Source organism: Pan paniscus, chromosome 5, assembly GCF_029289425.2.
Source record: "Pan paniscus chromosome 5, NHGRI_mPanPan1-v2.0_pri, whole genome shotgun sequence".
Lineage (NCBI taxonomy): Eukaryota > Metazoa > Chordata > Mammalia > Primates > Hominidae > Pan > Pan paniscus.
In genome coordinates this window covers 122094790-122113284 of record NC_073254.2, presented here as the reverse complement: position 1 = coordinate 122113284, position 18495 = coordinate 122094790, and the positions used below count along the sequence as shown (strand labels likewise).

Sequence of the window (18495 nt, the reverse complement as noted above, 5' to 3'; positions counted from 1 at the left end):
TGTATCAGTATGTTCAGCTCCCCTGTTCTTTGTTCTTCATTTTAAAGTTTAACTTTCTCGTTCTCTTCATCTCCTGGCCCCTAGTTTCATTAAACAACCCCCTCCTAACCTCTATCACCCGCTCCATCCTGTGTCACCCCTGGTCACCTGCTCCATCCTGAGACACCCCTGGTCACCTGCTCTGACCTGAGTCATCCTGAGTCACCTGTTCTGTAACTGTCCTTCCCGCCAAACTACTCGCCCCACCATTCTGGCTCCTACCCCTGCTCTCTTTAAAATAGCCAATCGGAATTAGCTTTGACTGTGCGTTCCAACCCTAGCCAACAGGGGAACAACACAACAGTAGGGGCTACCTGTGTCAGGAATAAGAACCCTTTCCTCTCCCTTGCTCAGGTGTGCTCTTGCCATTGCTCCATCCACGAGGTACACCCTTCTATAGAAGTGAAATTGCCTTGCTGAGACAATTAAAAAAAAAAAAAAAAAGAAAGGGTTGCATCCCAAATGGGCAGTGGAAAAAGCTGAGAACCAACCAGTTACACCAGAGAATACTCAAAAGGCAGAGGAACCAGCTGTACAAAGTACATTAATAACTAGTAGTATAAGAGAGTACATAAATTAAGGCAGATGTATTAAGTGTAGCTTAAAAATAGTGGATCCTGTGTTACATCCTTCTTCACTCCTAGGAACTTGCCTGCTGCCAATCCAGCAAATCTCTAGAGGAGAACACCAGATTCAATTGAAAGACTGAGTCTTATATTTAAAATAGCTTGAGTAATTGACCACAGTCATTCTGAATGCAGAATGCAGAGATCCTAAACTCTCTTAATTGATGTTTAGCAGAATACTGGCCGTCAGAGCCTTAATCTCTAGCCAGGAAAGTAAAAGACACTTCCTCGGGGAATCGAACAGGCCCAAAAGAAAAGACCCAAAGATAGGGACATTTGGAAGGATTCCTCAGCAAATAGGCCACCTGGATTAATCTATGGTAATGCTCAAATTAGATAAGTATTCTTCCCCATCCTGCTGTAGAGTGATATAGAGCTTCTAAATCAGATTTTAGTTTTTCTTTCTTTATCATAAGCAGGTTGCTGAAATTAATAAACATCTGAAGAAAACTCCTAATATGAAAGACAGAAATCTAACTAAGCAAACAGAATAATGCGACCGAAAGGAAACATCTTTTCGGGAAGAAGGGAATGTCAAAAGATTACTAGTAATGTCTTCAAATATGTAACATATATCACAGCCATAAAACAAGAACTCATAGAATTTAAATCAGTTGGGCAGAAATGAAAAACTCAACACAATATTTGCAAGATAACAATGAAACAAATGAGAAATAGGAGAGCAAAAATAAATTTAGATTCAAAAGTTCAGGAATTCCAATGTTAAAAGAAATCGAGCTGTTTAAAGTGAACAGAGAAAGCAAGAGGAAAAATCATCAAAGAAATAGTGCAGAAAGTTTTCCTAAAACTGAAAATTTAAAAATCAGCATGAACCCAGCACAATGAATCAAAGTAGATACATGGCTATGATTGGTATAGTTCAGGATGCTAAAGATAAAGAAAAGATCATACAAAATTAAGAAAGAGTTAATATTTTAAAAATTATATACAAAGAATCATGGATCTAACTTCAGGTTTTCTGCAGTAGACTGATAATAAAAAAAGCAACAGTAGAATGCTTTCAAATTTATCCAGGAAAAATATTTTTTCAACTTAGAATTCTATACTTAGTTTCTATACTTAGCAAAACTATTAATTATGTATTAGGGTATAATGAAAGCATTTTCAGACATGAACAACTATCTCAAAAAAAAATGGACCTCAGTCACCCCTTCTTTAGAAGACACCAAAAATAGAGAGTAAATGAAGGAAAGGGAGAACACATGTTAGAGACATCAGGAAATTCACCATGGAGAGAGAAAAAGGGAATCACCAGAAGGTGAGAGAGCTGGGAGGAATCTTGCATTGATAATTGTGCTGCAGACACAGAGGCCTGCCTATCAGTCCATATTGAAATAGTGTGACTAAAATTACAGATACACTGAGGACTGTCATAACCAAAGTCCTCACTGCCATTGTACTATCTTTTAAGCCCAAAGACAAATTTTGCAGCTTAGCCTGGCCCATATTATTATTCACACTTTGCTTGGTCACAAACTGGTGAAGTTCTTCTTGTACCTTTCATACCCTGTTCTCTAAAATGACTCGGTACTCTTTTCGCTCTATGGAAGTATTCTGCTTAAATTTATATCTGAAAGTTAGAAATAAGCCAAAATAAGCCTATAATCTGAATACATGGAACAGCCACAGCCCACTTCCTCTGAACAAGTACTTTGGGACCACATTACAGTCAGGTGCCATGATTCTCTTGCACACGTGTTATATACATTCTTCTATATATTTTATAATAAACAGGCATTTAAAAGTATTGTGGTGCTAAAAATTCTTTGAAATCATTAGTGCTTTATACATACACCCATTCTATAATAGCAATAAGGACATCATACTTTAAAAATATAACTTAGTTGCAAAGTATTTAAAACACTGCAATCAATAAAATATTATCATCCCTTTTACATATTTGTAAAATAATATATGTCCTCTTAGTGTTCCATAGTGGTTAGGGTTATTCAGCTATAAATATTTAAATATCTCTTTGGTGTTCTCAGAGTGGTTCAGATTATTTAGGTGTGTTAAATGAGAATATAAATCCTCAGTGTTTTCATCCCGATTTGGGTTATTTAGCTGTGGCTTATGTGCCTCCATTGATGACCGAGAGTCTAAGGTTATGTTGCTGATTAGAATACGTGTTCTCTTCCTCTCTTTCTTGCAATTTCAATGTACTTCAGAGAATAATGCTTACTCAAATATACTGCCTTCCCAGAGAAGAGATGCTCTTTCAAAGTTAAATTTTATTTTAAAAGTAATTATAATTTATTGGAATGAATATTAGTACCTCATATTGCATAAGCCCCACAGTAGAAAAATATCTGTTTTGGCAATAATGTAGATACCTTTTAGGACATTGATAAAAAGTAATACTATACATTGTTTATATATTCTATATTACTTGAAAAGTTGAGGGCAGCAGGTTTTTTACACTCTTCAAAGTTCACTAATTTAATTGAATTAAATAAATGTCAAATTTTTGCAAAAATTTAAGTAACTAGTGATTAATTAAACATAATTAAAGTTGTCATTTCCTGCCTATCATTTAAGATTGGATAGTACAATATGAAACTGATTTTTAAAAGTGTTTTAAAGTCAAATTAGAATCTGATTTATAAAAAGCTTAATATTATCCAAAATCTGAACATTTTTATGAGGTATGTTATTTGAGGATATTTGCCACCAAACAAACCAATGCTGAGATTTTTAGCAGTGCTTTGTGCAACTCTCTAAAATTATATTTTGAGATAATTATCATTGACATATGAATTTTAACTTAAAATGACCATGAGACTAGAAATTTAGAAAACACTTGGATATTTAATCTAATTTACATGTCAGGCACTTTGATTATGCAACTTTTGTGAGTTAACAAATACTTCATAGAACTTCTTATTTTTTTCTTTCTGTCAGTGGTTCTGATTATAATTGTTTTGCTTAGCAAAATATATGTTACAATTTATCATTTTAAAAAGTTCCTATTGGTATGTGAACATCTATGCCACATCATCACTAAGTGGAATATTAGACCTATCTCTTTCTCTGTTTTATGGTGAATTACATTAAATTATCAATGTGCAAGGAATTATTAAATAGCATATGAGTTGAACTTTAAATGTTAGTGATCACTGTACAGTCTTATACAACCTAACTTACAAAGTCAATATCCACTCATAGAAAAGGTAATATCATGTCTGTCACCTCTAGAACTACTGTTTGTCTTATTTTAACTGCTCTGAACTTAAGATTACTTTTTATATCCCAGTCCAGCTTTTCCAGATCTGAGTAGGTCCTCCCCCAAGCATTTTTCTTCTTTTCTTCAGGTAGTTGGGAAGTGGCCATTCTTGATGATCTAGAAATATTTAGGATATGTGCTTCTCTTAATGTAAAGAAGTGTATGATGCATTCATTACACATACAAGAGAAAAATGAAAGACAAAGCTGAAAGTAAAATGAACATAATTTTAATGATTTTTTTTTAATTTTGTGCATTGGATTCAAACAGCAAACTGTGTGCACTCAACTGTTATCACAATGTTGTCAAGAGGTCTGTGTCTTTTACCATTTTACACACAATTGTTCATTACAGTATGTTGTCAGCCTCGTGGAAACCAGGGGTGTGGCATGGTAAGCAGTGGTGGTAGTGCACCTAGCTTTTATATTATCTAACTTGAAAATATTTCTCTTCTATGATTCCTTTTTTCTTGATAAAAATAGTTTTCACCAAACGTTGGTGGTGCACACGCACTACCATTCATGCTTGACATCACACCCCTGACAGGAACACATGTTCTTGTTTTGTTGATAAAAAGTATTACAAAAATTTCCATACAAAAACTATTTTCATAGAAATCTTGCATTTCCACAAATAAACCTGAACATTTTTTGAAAAAAAACTGTTCAAGAATTTTGTTCATTTAACATTGTGACTGTATTGATAAACGCAGTCCACTTCCAAGTTCTCTCACAGATTTTTCTATAGATGACCAGTCCCCTTTCTCGTATCACTGAAATCTGCCCATGCTCCATCAAGTTCATTTACAGCAGGAACAAGGGTTTGGATTGCTATGTCTGAATGTTAGAATGAAAGCTTTAGTCTTCCACACAGCCAATACTCGGCCAGTTTTTACAACTTGAACATTGCAAAACATTATCCTTTTAACTCAGAATCACTGAACCCACTGCTTTTATTATTATTATTATTATTATTTGGGATATGGGGGTTAGAGAAAAGGTGTTGGGGGAATAGGAAGGGATCTGGTAGAATTGCATGTTAAATCTTCTGCCTTAGGGAACTTAAGAAAACATTATTTCCTTGATAATTGGCATTTCTATCTCAATCAGTGACACAGACTGTCAAAAAAAAAAAAAGAAAAGAAAAAAGGAAAATAAGTGATGAACATCTGCTTTATATTCCAACTGCCATGGGATTCAAATTTGTTTTGCATTACATTTTTTCACATCCTATAAACACATACTGTGCGTTCAGACAATAATTATACTGAGTAGTTGGGGGCTAGTAACATCATCACCTCTATGATCTGGGTGTTCAGAAGACTGTACTGTTTCCTGTAACACTACAGTTTTTGCTGATTCCAAATATTTATATTCTTAGTGACACTTTTATTGGTTGCCCTGTTGGGCATTGATATTCCATCTCCTGGCAACAGTTGAGCTTCAAAAGGAACCTGTAATTTCTCACTGGACTGCATTTGAAACCAGCCACAAAATGCGCATGTAACATTCACTCAGAAGAAGGGAGGAACCCATGATTAACAGTGTAACCCCGTGTAACTTGGTTGATCCATGATGCTTGTAAATCAAGTCTGATCATTGCAACTGCTTAGATCACAGAGTCTCTAGTTCATAGACACAGCGGCATGAGGTAACTCATTTTATTTTGCACAGGTTGCATATTTCCACAGGAAACATTCTCGCTAAATTGTTTGGAAAAAGACGACAGTTTGTGCTTGGGTGTTTGGCCTCCCAGCTTTATGCCATGGTTTCTTTACCTGGCAACCTTCTGTCGTTAAATGTGTGCATGTTGATAACTTCTTCTGTTTTCACAATAACTGGGGCCTGTGGCTTATGTTTTAACCGACGCTGGCACTTCAGGGACATCCTCAATTCTTCTACCATGGCACTACAGAAGGACCTCTACAGAAGAACACAGAAAAATTAAATATTACAAGATACATAAACTGTAACTGTCCAAGATCAATATTAAAATCATCCTCAACAGACTTGTCACATAACATCCTTGAAGGTTTGAAAATTTTCATTGTAAAAGTTATAACAAATTGTCACACTTTAAACACTCAACCCATGATAATTAAAATATTCTATAAAAGTGGGCTAGTTTAAAGAAAATCTCCACCCGATACTGAAACGAACAATCAGCTAGTAATGTATATATTACACATATATTAAATAAAATTTTCTTATGACATTATATAAAAATGATTAGCATGACATAGATGTCTACTTTAAAATTTAAATACAATGACAATTCTATACCAGAAACCCATTCTTGATACAAAAAAATAGACAAATCATACTACTTTTCAGATCACAAGATGGGATATGCAAATGTTGTTTGAACATTGATTCTTCATTGTACATCTCAAAACAAAGATAGCACTCACACAGACATAAAATATGGAAAACAATTTCTGGCATTTCATTATGTCTTTTTTTGTGATTATGCCTATAGAAACATTGACAGTGATTACAAACAAGTATGACTTAATCATGAAATGACAAATTATAGCATGTTAGACATCTACAAACAAATATTAACTTTTTTGTCATCATTAGCTTGATAACTGAGAGCTGATAATTTATCAAATGAGAAAAAATATGACCCTATGTTGTTTTTGTCTTAGTTCCCATCTCATTGGAAATAGATTTGCTAGAACCTCTGTTTATCTGGGGCTTATTGTTACAGCTCCTCAAAATTTATATTGTAGAGTCATATATATGAAACAAAATTTTGTTAGTGTCTCTCCCCAACTGATTGAGATACATGTGAAGACTTGTGCGTTAGCTGCTTTATTGATTATGAACTTAGACTATTTCTAAGACAACATGATGAAAATATTTAAGACCATATGTGTGTCATTTTCCGATACATATTTACAGTTAGGCAGGAAGAAAAATTTCAAGAGCTCTGTTCCACAGCATGGCCACTATAGTTAATAATAATATATTATTGAAAAGTGCTAAAAGAGTGAATAAGTGTTCTCATTGCAAAAATAATAAATATGTGAGGTAATGCATTTGCTAATTAGACATATCTAACCATTCCACAATGTATATATACATCAAAACACGTTATATATGATACATACATACAATTTTATATGTTAACTTAAAAATACATTTAAAAAATTGTTTGCATAATAGTTTGTGCCAGTCTAAACATACTTTGAATTAATTAGGTATCTGTGTGTCAGAGAAAACTGATTCAGAGAGAGGTTGGATAACTTTCTACAGTTCACACCTAAGATTCCAGCAACATATCCTGATATATCTAGTTTTATGATTTTGACACTGCGCTATTACCTTCCTGTCAATCTCTGGCTATATCCTAATTTTCCTCTGATGGACTCCTTAAAGAGTTTCCTTAATGGTCTTCCTAATTCTACGTCTACGCCACTCTTCTGTAAAGGTTCACAATTACCAGGATAATCTATTTTTAAAATATCAATTATTAATAGCATTTTCTCCTTTAGGAAACAAGTCAAACTCAAATCTATTATTTTTTTCCATCATGACTTCTCTGATCTAGCCCTCTTCCCCCTTCCCCACTGCTTCCATCTCTCTCTCTTTCTCCTCACACTCCCTTTATTGGTGGGACTTCCATTAATATTTTTCCTTTGTTTCTCCTTGTTCTGGTACCCTGATGAGTTCTTTCATCTTTCACATCATCCCAACTTTATCCCCTACCTCAGGACATGGCTCAAGTTTTAACTTAATTAGGAAGCCCTTTCCACTTGACCAGGCACATTCTTTTGTTTTCACAACTTGATTTTGTTTTATTCTGTCAGTATTTTCCACTCATTATCCTGTTTTTCTGTCTGGCCTGCCAGTGCTCTATGTATCTCTCTCCCTGAATTGTGTAGAGCAGAGGTCAAGTTCTCATGGCACTGCTTGTACACACATAAGCTCTTTAAATGTTGATTGAATTAACAACAATAGATACACAGGGCTCTAATATTTTAATTCTTATTTAACAATGTTTCTAATTCAATTGCTTAAAAAATTTTCAGGTTTAGAAACTAGTGAAAATATATTGCATACAATTAATTTTGCCTAATAAAATTAGGCAAAACTTTAGCATTTGTTTAATAACATTAAATTAATAAAAATATTAATATATTAGCACTTGTAATGGGTGATGATTAAATGTGACTTGTGAATTCCCCATTAACTACAGAGTCACTGCCATGCATTATGTATTATGTGTTAAATTATGCAGTTCTGCAATTCATGAATTATATTTCTATTAAAGGATTTATGTGGCACCTGACAGCCAGTATATGGAAATAGTGTTTCTTGTTGCTTAATACCTACTATTAGATGTACTTATTAAGAACATGATGATAATGATGATGAAGATGGTGATGATGACAACACTGTAGAAATGGAAACTGACTCCAAAATAGGGAGGAATACATAGTCTTGAGGTAACTTAGTCTTGGCTCTCTGTTGAAACATTTAACAGAAGAATTAATTAGATGACATAACATGGTCAAAACTTGATCCCGTTGACATTTAAAATTGTTATAGGACGTGTAACATTGAATCGTTTGAAATAAACCTTCATTTAAAACCAATAAATTTCCCAAATCTTCAAAAATTTATGACACCTTCTTCTTGGCAAGCTCAATTTTCAGATATTTTGGTTACATTACTTTCAAAACAGAATAGAGTATAAATGTTAATTAATAATTTGCCTATAGTAAGGGAGTAGGCTAAGTACCTAACTTTCTTAGGAAAAAATCTTACACATGTGCATACAAGCTCAACTATGAAATGACTCAATATTATTTCTAGCAATTTAAGAGGTAAACTCTGTGTTTAGTACCCCATACTTACTTCAGACTACAAATAAGAACATTTAAAACCATTTTAAGCAATTTCATATAATATTAAGTTTATATTGCTGAGTAATAGATAATGTAAATTGAAAAAAGCCCATTCTAATCAATTACCAGAATAGTATTATCTTTTATAATTTGAAACTGTCTTAAATAAATTATATTTACAAATTTTACAACTATCTCAAAATTGTAAACATGTAAATCACCATTGTCGTCATAGACTTTATTTAGCTTACAAAGCCATTAGAAAGTAAAAATTTAATCAAGCAATCTTTCATAAGTCAATCAATGGTCTCGATTACATAATGACAAAATACAAATTTTATTAATTTTCTCTTTGAATAAGATGAATTTTGCCAGCTCTTTTGTTATTTATCAATGTAAGTTTACCTGAAAAATAGGTTTATTTAGGTTATTGATAAAGTTACTATGAGACGATAGGTTCTTTTCTCATTTGTAGAATAATTCTAACCCATTTTAAAACTTGATAATCTTTAGATTTGAGCAAGATTTTACAATTAACATGGCAAATTAAACAAATTCAAGGATATCACAAAGAACTGTTCATTTATGGTACTAGAGCAAATATACATTCTTTTCTTTTTGTTTAAAGGTTTACAAGGCAAATTCCGTATCTTGATTTATATAAGTCTCTAAAGCTGAAACTATACAGAGTTTTGTGAAATATAATTGTTTCCCTGTGCTGTGCATTGCCCAAAATTTACCATGTCTAACTTTTAAGTAAAATTCTAACGTATTATCATTAAATAGAGACAAATTGTCTTTTATGCTTTATATAATGATTGAAATTTATTTTAAACCTTTTTATTGGACTATGAAATAAGTCTCAAAACCCAAGTGCACTAGGCAGTCATTTTCCTGGTTATACTAAAAAAAGAAGAAAGAAGAAAAGAAATGGAGAAAGAAAGAGAGAGAGGGAAAGAGAGAAAGATGGAGAGAGAAAGAGAGAAAGAAAGAAGAGGGAGGGAGAGAGAGAGAGAAAGAAAGAAAGGAAAGAAAAGAAAGGAAAGAAAGAAAGAAGGAAGGAAGGAAGGAAAGAAAGAAAGAGGAAAGGAAAGGAAAGAAAGGAAAGGAAAGGAAGGAGGGGGAGGAGAAGGAGAAGAGAAGGAGAAGGAGAGGAGAAGGAGGAGAAGGAGAAGAGAAGGAGAAGGAGAGGGAGGAGAAGGAGGAGAAGGAGGAGGAGGAGGAGAAGAAGAAAGGGAAAGCTGGAGGGAAGAAGAAAGAGAAAGACAACTATCTTGCTTTTAAAATCACTCCTTAGGGGTGGAAACCCACGCACTGTGTCATTAAATAAGGTCAGTTCCTTAGGATGAAAACAACAATAAAAATGTTTCTCCACATTAATATAACAGACTACAAAAAGAAAAAAGAAAGGCACAAGGATACTAACCATTATTAAAAACCTCTTTTAGTAAGTTTCAAAAGATTACTAAACAGTGTCTGGATGGTATGGTGGCACTAACCAAATAGAAGATTCCTGAAAATGAAAATTTAAATCTTTGAGCTGTTAGCATGTATAATTGCATTTAAATTAGTAAAACTCTTAATAAAATTCATTATATTTAATTAGTCAATTTTTATTTACACATCTCTAATTCTTGAAACAATGTAGATCTGGAAATCTTGATAGTATCAACTTGGCCATATTTACATTGCTTTTTTAAAGAGCTTTTTTTTTTTTAAAGAGCTCTATTTTGTATTTTGAATGTAATAAGAAAATACATAAATAGTCCACAGGTAAATGTTTTCAAGAATATCATTGTTGATGTTACAGAATATTTATTCTTAAAAGCTTAACTTCCTAATTAAAAGATATATTTTTATAATAACATGATGTGACAGCATTTGGAGAAGCACAGATTTCTTTTTATATTAGAAGTGTAGTTGAAATCATGCTCCACATTGATAATTGACATATGTAGCTTCATTTTAAAGTTAAAACCATTATGTTTAGCAATATACTTATTTTTGAAAAACAGTATCTGAAGAAAAATAACCAGCATGATTTAACTTTTATGCTCATCACTCTCTTTTTGAATATATGTATTAATTGGTCAAGAAATATCATAAAATATGTTACTTTCAAGCCTGCATTTAGTATTTATTTTTAAGGAGGAAATCCTATTTTGTGTATCTCGCTGGCCTAATTTTGATAGTATAAAATAACTAAATGATATTTTAGTATTCATTCAGAATAATTCCTAACCATTTCTACATACAATTTCTACTTATCCTACTTGGAGCCTACCAAAATTTGAGCTACTCCTATCAATGGTATCTGTAAGATACCATTGTACCTCAATGGTCTAATATATTCTAGTACATATCAACCAAACTTTTATTTTGTGTTTGTCATTTAAATTATTTGTTAACTAATTATGGATATACTATATATTCTTAGACACTCTCCAATTAATTTCTGACTCTGTAGGCCGTTTGCCCAAGAATTGTAAGTCACATGTAGTGGAAACAAATCAAAACAGTCACTGTGATTAGTTGCAGAAAATTATTCTACCACATTAGATAATAATAATAACTAAAATGGAAAAAAATATTCATAGGATATAAGATATAATATTTTACATAATATTGGTGTGTTAAATAATGAAAATAAATGTCATTTAATGTGACCCGTTAAATTTTTTCTTGTGAATATAACTGTTTTGATTGGCAGCCTTTTAAAAACATCAAACAGTTAATGCTATACATCAGAAGTATGAATTGACCTAAGGCTATATGAATATAACAGTGAAGCAATGAAAGATGGAAAATGACTGGCTAAATCACTCATGTTAAAAAAATATATACAACCTTGTTCTTGATATTCAGTTTTAGAGCAGCTATCTTTAAAAAAAATGTTTTATTATTTACATAAGCTATTCAGCAGTCAAAAGAAACTTTACGTGTAGCATCTTTCGTGATCCTACTGATCAATCACTGTAGTTTTATAGCTAGAAAAAATTAAAACTTAAGAAGTCAAGTTATATATCTAACTAGTCTCAGAGCTAAGACAGGAACTCTATTATCTTAACTTCCATCTATGAAAGCTTTATCATATTAGCCTGCCTCATTAATGATGATTTCATTCTCAGCTGAGCTTTTTACCTGGACTCTATTCTTGCTAAATGTAAATTTTTTGAATACTAAATTATACAGCAGACAGAAAAAAATTATGAGGGCAAAAGAAATACATATCTTTCTTAGTGAATTAAATTATAAATCATGTTATGCTTTAGTCTGGATTATTTCACAATGATAAACATAATCAAATATTAAAATATTCTCAGAAAGCTTTACTCTAACAGAAACAGTTACCCAATATCTTCATATTGTATTTTGTAAACACAATGGGATGGAGAAAAATTGAGGATCATTATACATTTTTAAATTTCCCCTACTTAAGCTAGTTAAAAAAAAAACAATAAATAAGGTCTGACAACACAACTTTAATCAATATAGCTGTGAAATGCATTTTTAGAAAAAATAATATTAATCATCACATTTTTGCTAGTAGTCATAATGATACGATTTTTTTAAGAGTTACATCCATATAACTAATGCTTAAGCTAGAAAACTTTCTTTTCATAAGGTGCAGTTAAAATGTATCAGCTTTACAAATAATAATAATGATATTATTTTTAAAAGAGCTGCTTGTTATAAGCCAGTTATGTGCAAAGAAGCCCTCTATGTATATTAACTATCTTAATTAATTCTTAAAACACCATTTTTATGGATTCATAACTTGTTTATTCATTGTTTCATTTATTTATTTATTTATTTAAAAAGAAGAATAGAGAGGCTAAGTAATTTTATCTAAGGTTAAACAAAGTTATGTTTCCAAGTCTTTTTAATTCCATAACTCATGCTTACTATCTAGGAAGGTGAAATTATTAGGCTGCTTATGACCAAAGCCCAAAATCTGTTTATCTAATTCAAACTCCTAATCCATATATTTCCTTAGTGAAAATTCAAGGAGGAAGAAGAATAGTTAAATATTGTGCCTCCATTCTGTACAGCTTGATATGGTTGAAACACTGTTAGACTAGGCATCTTTGACCTTGGAAAACAACTCGACCCTTGAGATACTTATTATCCTCATCTGTACTATATAGATGATAATATTTACATGGCTCTTAGGGTAGTTTTGTATTCAAATGTGGTATTACACTTTAAAAACTAAAGTCATTTATAAAAATAAGGTGGTAAAATTATCTATTAAACTATTATTTTAATTAAAAATAATTATTTGTGGGGATACAAAGAGTATGGGTTATCATAAACAAATGACCTAAAAATCCTTTAGCTGTATTTTACATTTGTATTACAAATACATTTACAGTATTTTACATTTGTATGTCAAGACATTTTAAAAATTCATCCAATTAGTCATTATATAGATCATTCATGGAAACTGAAAGACACTCAGCTCTCAAAGAAAGGCAGTGATATAAAAACAATAAAAAAATTGACATTTGTCCAAAGTTTATTTATACTTTTTAACTTCTGAAGAACAAGTTAAAAAATTAATACATAAGGTCTGACAAGAATCAACACAACTTTAGTCAATATAGCTGTGAAACGCATTTTAAGGAAAAGTAATATTATATTATTATATAATTATGCTTTACAGCTATAATTTTTACACTGAAAATTTACTTAGAACTTTTAACTTCTGTAAAGTTAAGTTCAGCTAAAATTTCTTACATCAAATGTAATTAATAAAAAGTATAGATATCTTATAGTTTCTAAAAAGGCATTACTGGGCAAAACATAAATATTGACATAACATTTTTACTGATAATTTATAACACTGTTTGCATTCCTATACCTTACCTCAAAAGTATATTCTCCTAAAAAGCATTGCTCCTGTTAGAACGAATTATTTAAAATTTTAACAGCAGCTTATACGTAGCCATCTGTAAACAACCTGTTTTCATTCTTTTGTTTCCGTGAAATACAGAATTAGTTGGCTTTGTTACGTGTTTTCCTTATAAATAACCTTTAAAATAGGATCCCTAGTCTTGCGTGTTTAAACTAAACCCTCTGATTTTCTTCTTATCATCCCCCAAATTGAAATGTTTTGTTCATTTGTGCTTCTACTACTCTGATTTATAGCTGTATTCCAAATTGGTTATTCCTCTAAACACTGAAGAACATTCTATGTGCCCTCACAAAATGTTTTTGAACTATCAGTGCACCAGAAAAAAATATAATTATTTAGAGATTGTCTTAGGTAAAATTTGCCAGTGTTCTATAATAGAAACAGCTACATTGACCAAAGTAGACTATGTCCTAAAAAACAACAATACCACATAGATTTAAAAATACATTTTAACCATTTTAAAGACAACAAAAATGTGTGTTCAAGATGGGACACCTATTGCACAAATTCAGTATCTGAGCAATAATTTATATATATATTTTTTATTTCTGAGACATATTTACTTAATTTACACTTAATAAGAAAAGGAGTGCTTTTGGCTTCATCTCAAGATTTTTTTTTATGTCAGGAAACTCAATAATTTATATCCAGACAGTTCAATAAAAACAATTTGTATAAGCAAATACATTTTCAAATACATGGGAAAAATATTCTTTCTATATACAAAACACACAAAAAGAGATCAAACTATAGAAGTTATGTTGCTGTTCTTGCTGAAAACCTAAAAAAAGAAAAATTATGTATGTCTGTTAAAAGTAGACATATGCAAATATTTAAGAAATGCAGAATTGTAAACATTAATAATCCATGTTATAAAAAGTTTAATAAAAATTAAAATTATTATGATATCTTATAATTCTTGCTTACAAAGCCAACATATTATAAATATTATCAGAGAAAACAACAAAATTCAGTATATTAAGCAGCTTGTTACAGCCAGAAGTAAGTCTTAGAAGAGGGAAACAAGATCTTTCAACCAAATCCATACACCCAAAGTGTGATAATTGTCTCAGATACACAACAGTTTCTTGGATTGCTTTCTCAGTGAAACTTCAGTAGAAATATCTTTAAAATCAAAGAAGAGGTAAGGCAAAAAGAAAAATAATTATAAAATGCATGTGTTGATTAAGTTACCTTTTCAGACACATTCAGATGAGAAAAGTTTCTGAGTATTTTAAAAGTTTGAATAAATAAAAAGCAATGTGTCCTTGAGGCATTAATATTTACATCACAATTAAAGCCATTTTTTATAAAAATTATGATACACCATCTTGTGGTTATCTGAAAGGAATGCAATTTCCATTTTTAAATGCTTTAAGGTCCACATATTTCAGCTTTATTTTCTGTTTTTATTTTTAACCTGCCCTCATATAAAAATGTGAAACTTTGCATATTAATCTTAATTATCCAACAACTTATGAGAAAGCCTATCATTATCAAGAGCTATTTATTTTCACTAGTGTTTACAATATGTATTATAAAAGGCATTTTATTTTCACCCATAAATTAATATATTATAATTTTATCATCACTAAAAGTAAGACTTAATATGGAAAGATATTCATTATTTATAAATTTTATTCACAAAGTTCACATTCAGCTAAACTTCATATATATTATATCTGACATATCTGACAAACTATTTAGTCACCAATACATTCGTGCTTTCCTTCAATGGGCAAAACACAATTCATTGTAGATTTATTAATCAATAAATATTTATTGAGTAAATAATTGATCTCACAAGTGTTTACCTTATTTTTGAAATATAAGACATCTAGGTTAAAGACACAATTATGATAAGTAAAAGTAAACTGAATTTCTGTATGTTCTCAAATGTATGATAAAATCTAGGACTATCGTATGGCTAATTTTAATAAATTAAGTAATGTGTTAAACAGCCATATAGATCATATAGACCAACCTAAATTTTCTTAAGAAAAATGAAGAACTGAGCCCAAGAACCTAATTTATCAGAATAAATAAAATGAGTCATTTCCATTAAATCCATAATTATTTAATTTACCATTTTGAATTGTATAGAAAAATAATTTGTTTCTTTATGATACTTTTCTTAAAAAGTTACTGCAATCAACTTCATTCTTGATTTAAATGATAGGTAGATAGGTAGGTAGGTAAATAGATAGAGAAATAGATAGATAGGTAGATAGATATTATGCCACCAGGCACTAATTGAGGCCTTGGAGATACAAACAAAAAATACTAGGTATTTGTCCTAACAGCAAGAAGAATTTAATATGTGAAAAGGCACCCATACACAGAAGCCAACAAACAAGAATACAATACTGTTAATGGGATAATGGAGACGTGCTTAGGGGTTCGCAGCGTGAAGATATCTAGACTTAATGCTGAAAATGGTTTGAAATGAGCAAAATACCTTCCCAGCTTTCTCAAAAGGAGATACATGTTTTTAGATTATGACAGTACCTGAAATGAACTAAGTAAAAAGATGAGATATATGAGTCACATTTTTTTTCATTGCAATAGGAAATGAAAACCTACTTCCACTTCTTAGAAACAAGCTATGCTCTGTGCCCAAACCCATTATGCCTTTTGATTAGGGAAAGCTTTCTGGACAAGTTAATGTCTCATTTTAAGTGCCTAATATAAAATGTTTGTGAGAGTTTGCAAGGTAAAATAATAGACAAGATTTACTCCAGTCAAAAGGAAGAGTATAAACTTGGGAAATTGAGAGTTAAAATGTAGTGTGGCTGTAGTGAAGGTGCAAATTGGAGAGGAGCAAAAGATAAAGCTACAGCAGTGGACAGGGACAGGTGTGAAAGGGTCTCATCTGCTAACCTAAGGAATTTGGATTTCTTTGTGGCAGCTATGTAGAAACAGTGTGCAAAGCATTGTGAAGTGACTATAATGCTCATGTAATATCCACTCAGTTATTTCTTTCTAGTGCAATGTTAATGCTTCATTGTTTCCGTTTGAAAAGGTACATTAATTTTATGTTTCTAATTTTTAGAGGATCATATAGATCCATAGAATGTCAAGATATCTGGGTAATATCTGAAAAATTCAACTAAACGTGTTCGTAATAACAATGAAGCACGATACGTTACAAAATTAAATCCTCGCATCATTTGTTTTTGTTTTAACCAAATACTTGTAAAACAAAACTGCACTAAAGATACGGCCTAGCTAAATCAAATGAATGGGACACATAGAGGTAAGCACAATAGAATACCACATATCATCAAGAGACTAATTCGTTTTACTTTAATACTGAGCTATAACTTAAAGAAAATTATTACATATGGATTATTTGAGGTTCCAAGTAGAAAACCCATATTTATTCTATGATTTTCATTCTTATATTACACATTAATGCCTTAAATATCACACTTACTGACAAATTAAACCTGAAATGATAATTAATGAGTTAATATTTCTTCTTTGGTTAGCTCTTTAGATTTAGTTTCAAAGTTCATTTTGACACTTTAAAAATGATTACTACATAAAAAGTGTACTTAGACACACAAATGCAACCAATATTTGAGTTAGCCAAGCAAGCATAAATAACAACCTGAATGTGTTGTGAAAACAAATCATGTTATTTTCTGAATTCTTCAAAAACTTTAATTGGTTATTTCAGTCATAGACAAAATGGGGTTATAAAAATATACATTTATGATAACATTCCTCAGTGTCAAGTACTGTAATCAAGCAAAAATGTACAAATACTGTATCCAAAATTCTGATTCCAGGAAGGATAAATAATTATGACATAAGTTATTAGAGATAAAGGAGCATTTTTATTTTCAAAAATATTTCTAAAGGTACAAACACTTCAAAGAATATTAGAAAAAATATTTACCTGGTATTCCTGTATGGCATTATTTTCAAAATACCTCTTTTTCGCTCTTTGTATTTACCAACTAAAGTTCATAAACCTCTTAAATATTAAAGATTATATCATCTCACTCTGCCACAGTGGTTAAAGTTAAGTCTAAAATATTGTGAGTTTCATCAAAAACAAAAGAGTTGTTTACATACAAAAGATTAAATAATGTACTAGAAGACTTTAAACTGTTGGTTTCGTCATATCCAGAGCAATGAATTTGCATACAAAAAGTATCATGTAGCATCTGAAAGAGTTATTTTCCTAGTCTTCATCGTATTTATAAAAATGAGGAAATTATAGCACTAGAAATATAGAATCTGAATGAGGTGACAAACTTTTCAAGGATAACACAAAAAGCATTTATACAAATGACTGCATTCAAATGCAAAATATAGCAATAGCCTCAATATTTTTGAAGTTTATACATATTTTTAGAAGGACTCTGGTACAAAAAAACAAAGAACTGATTAAGAATACTATTAAATGGCAAAAAGAAACTATACTATTTTCACACACTCATTAATGTAGAAAATTAACTGTAATTTCTCCAGTGAAAGCTAATATCTTTCTTAAACTAGAAATTTATTGGACTAAAGCTATTCAGATAAAAACTTACTCTCTAACTTGAAACTGTTAACCCATATTGTATATAAAACCTCATTTTTAATCTGCAGAGTATTTTTTCTTTCATATTAGTTTCTAATTTTTACTCACTTAATTAACTGTATCTCATCATATACCACGATGAAATTCAAACAACAAAAGTTTATTTTTTAAGTCTGTAATAAGAGTAGAAATAGCTTTTTTCCTGAAGCTGGCTACAATTAAACATATTAAAATTAAATAAAAAATCATAAAGGTGACCATGAGTCTTTCTGTGAA

General features: G+C 31.0%; 1 protein-coding gene across 10 annotated transcripts in view; it reads right to left on the bottom strand.

Moving 5' to 3' along the window:
* Window positions 1–4116: 4116 nt before the first annotated feature.
* Window positions 4117–18495, bottom strand: part of GRIK2 (glutamate ionotropic receptor kainate type subunit 2) — a 1183164-nt gene continuing 1168785 nt past the window's right edge. For 9 of the 10 annotated variants that reach the window (XM_034962599.3, XM_063605420.1, XM_034962600.3 and 6 more), the window contains one exon: window positions 4117–5831. In XM_034962599.3, coding sequence (XP_034818490.1) covers window positions 5667–5831 — 165 coding nt within the window. In that variant the 3' untranslated portion in view covers window positions 4117–5666. Of the gene's footprint in view, window positions 5832–10190; window positions 10278–18495 lie in introns of all 10 variants that reach the window. The other variant, XM_063605422.1, reaches the window with a different exon arrangement.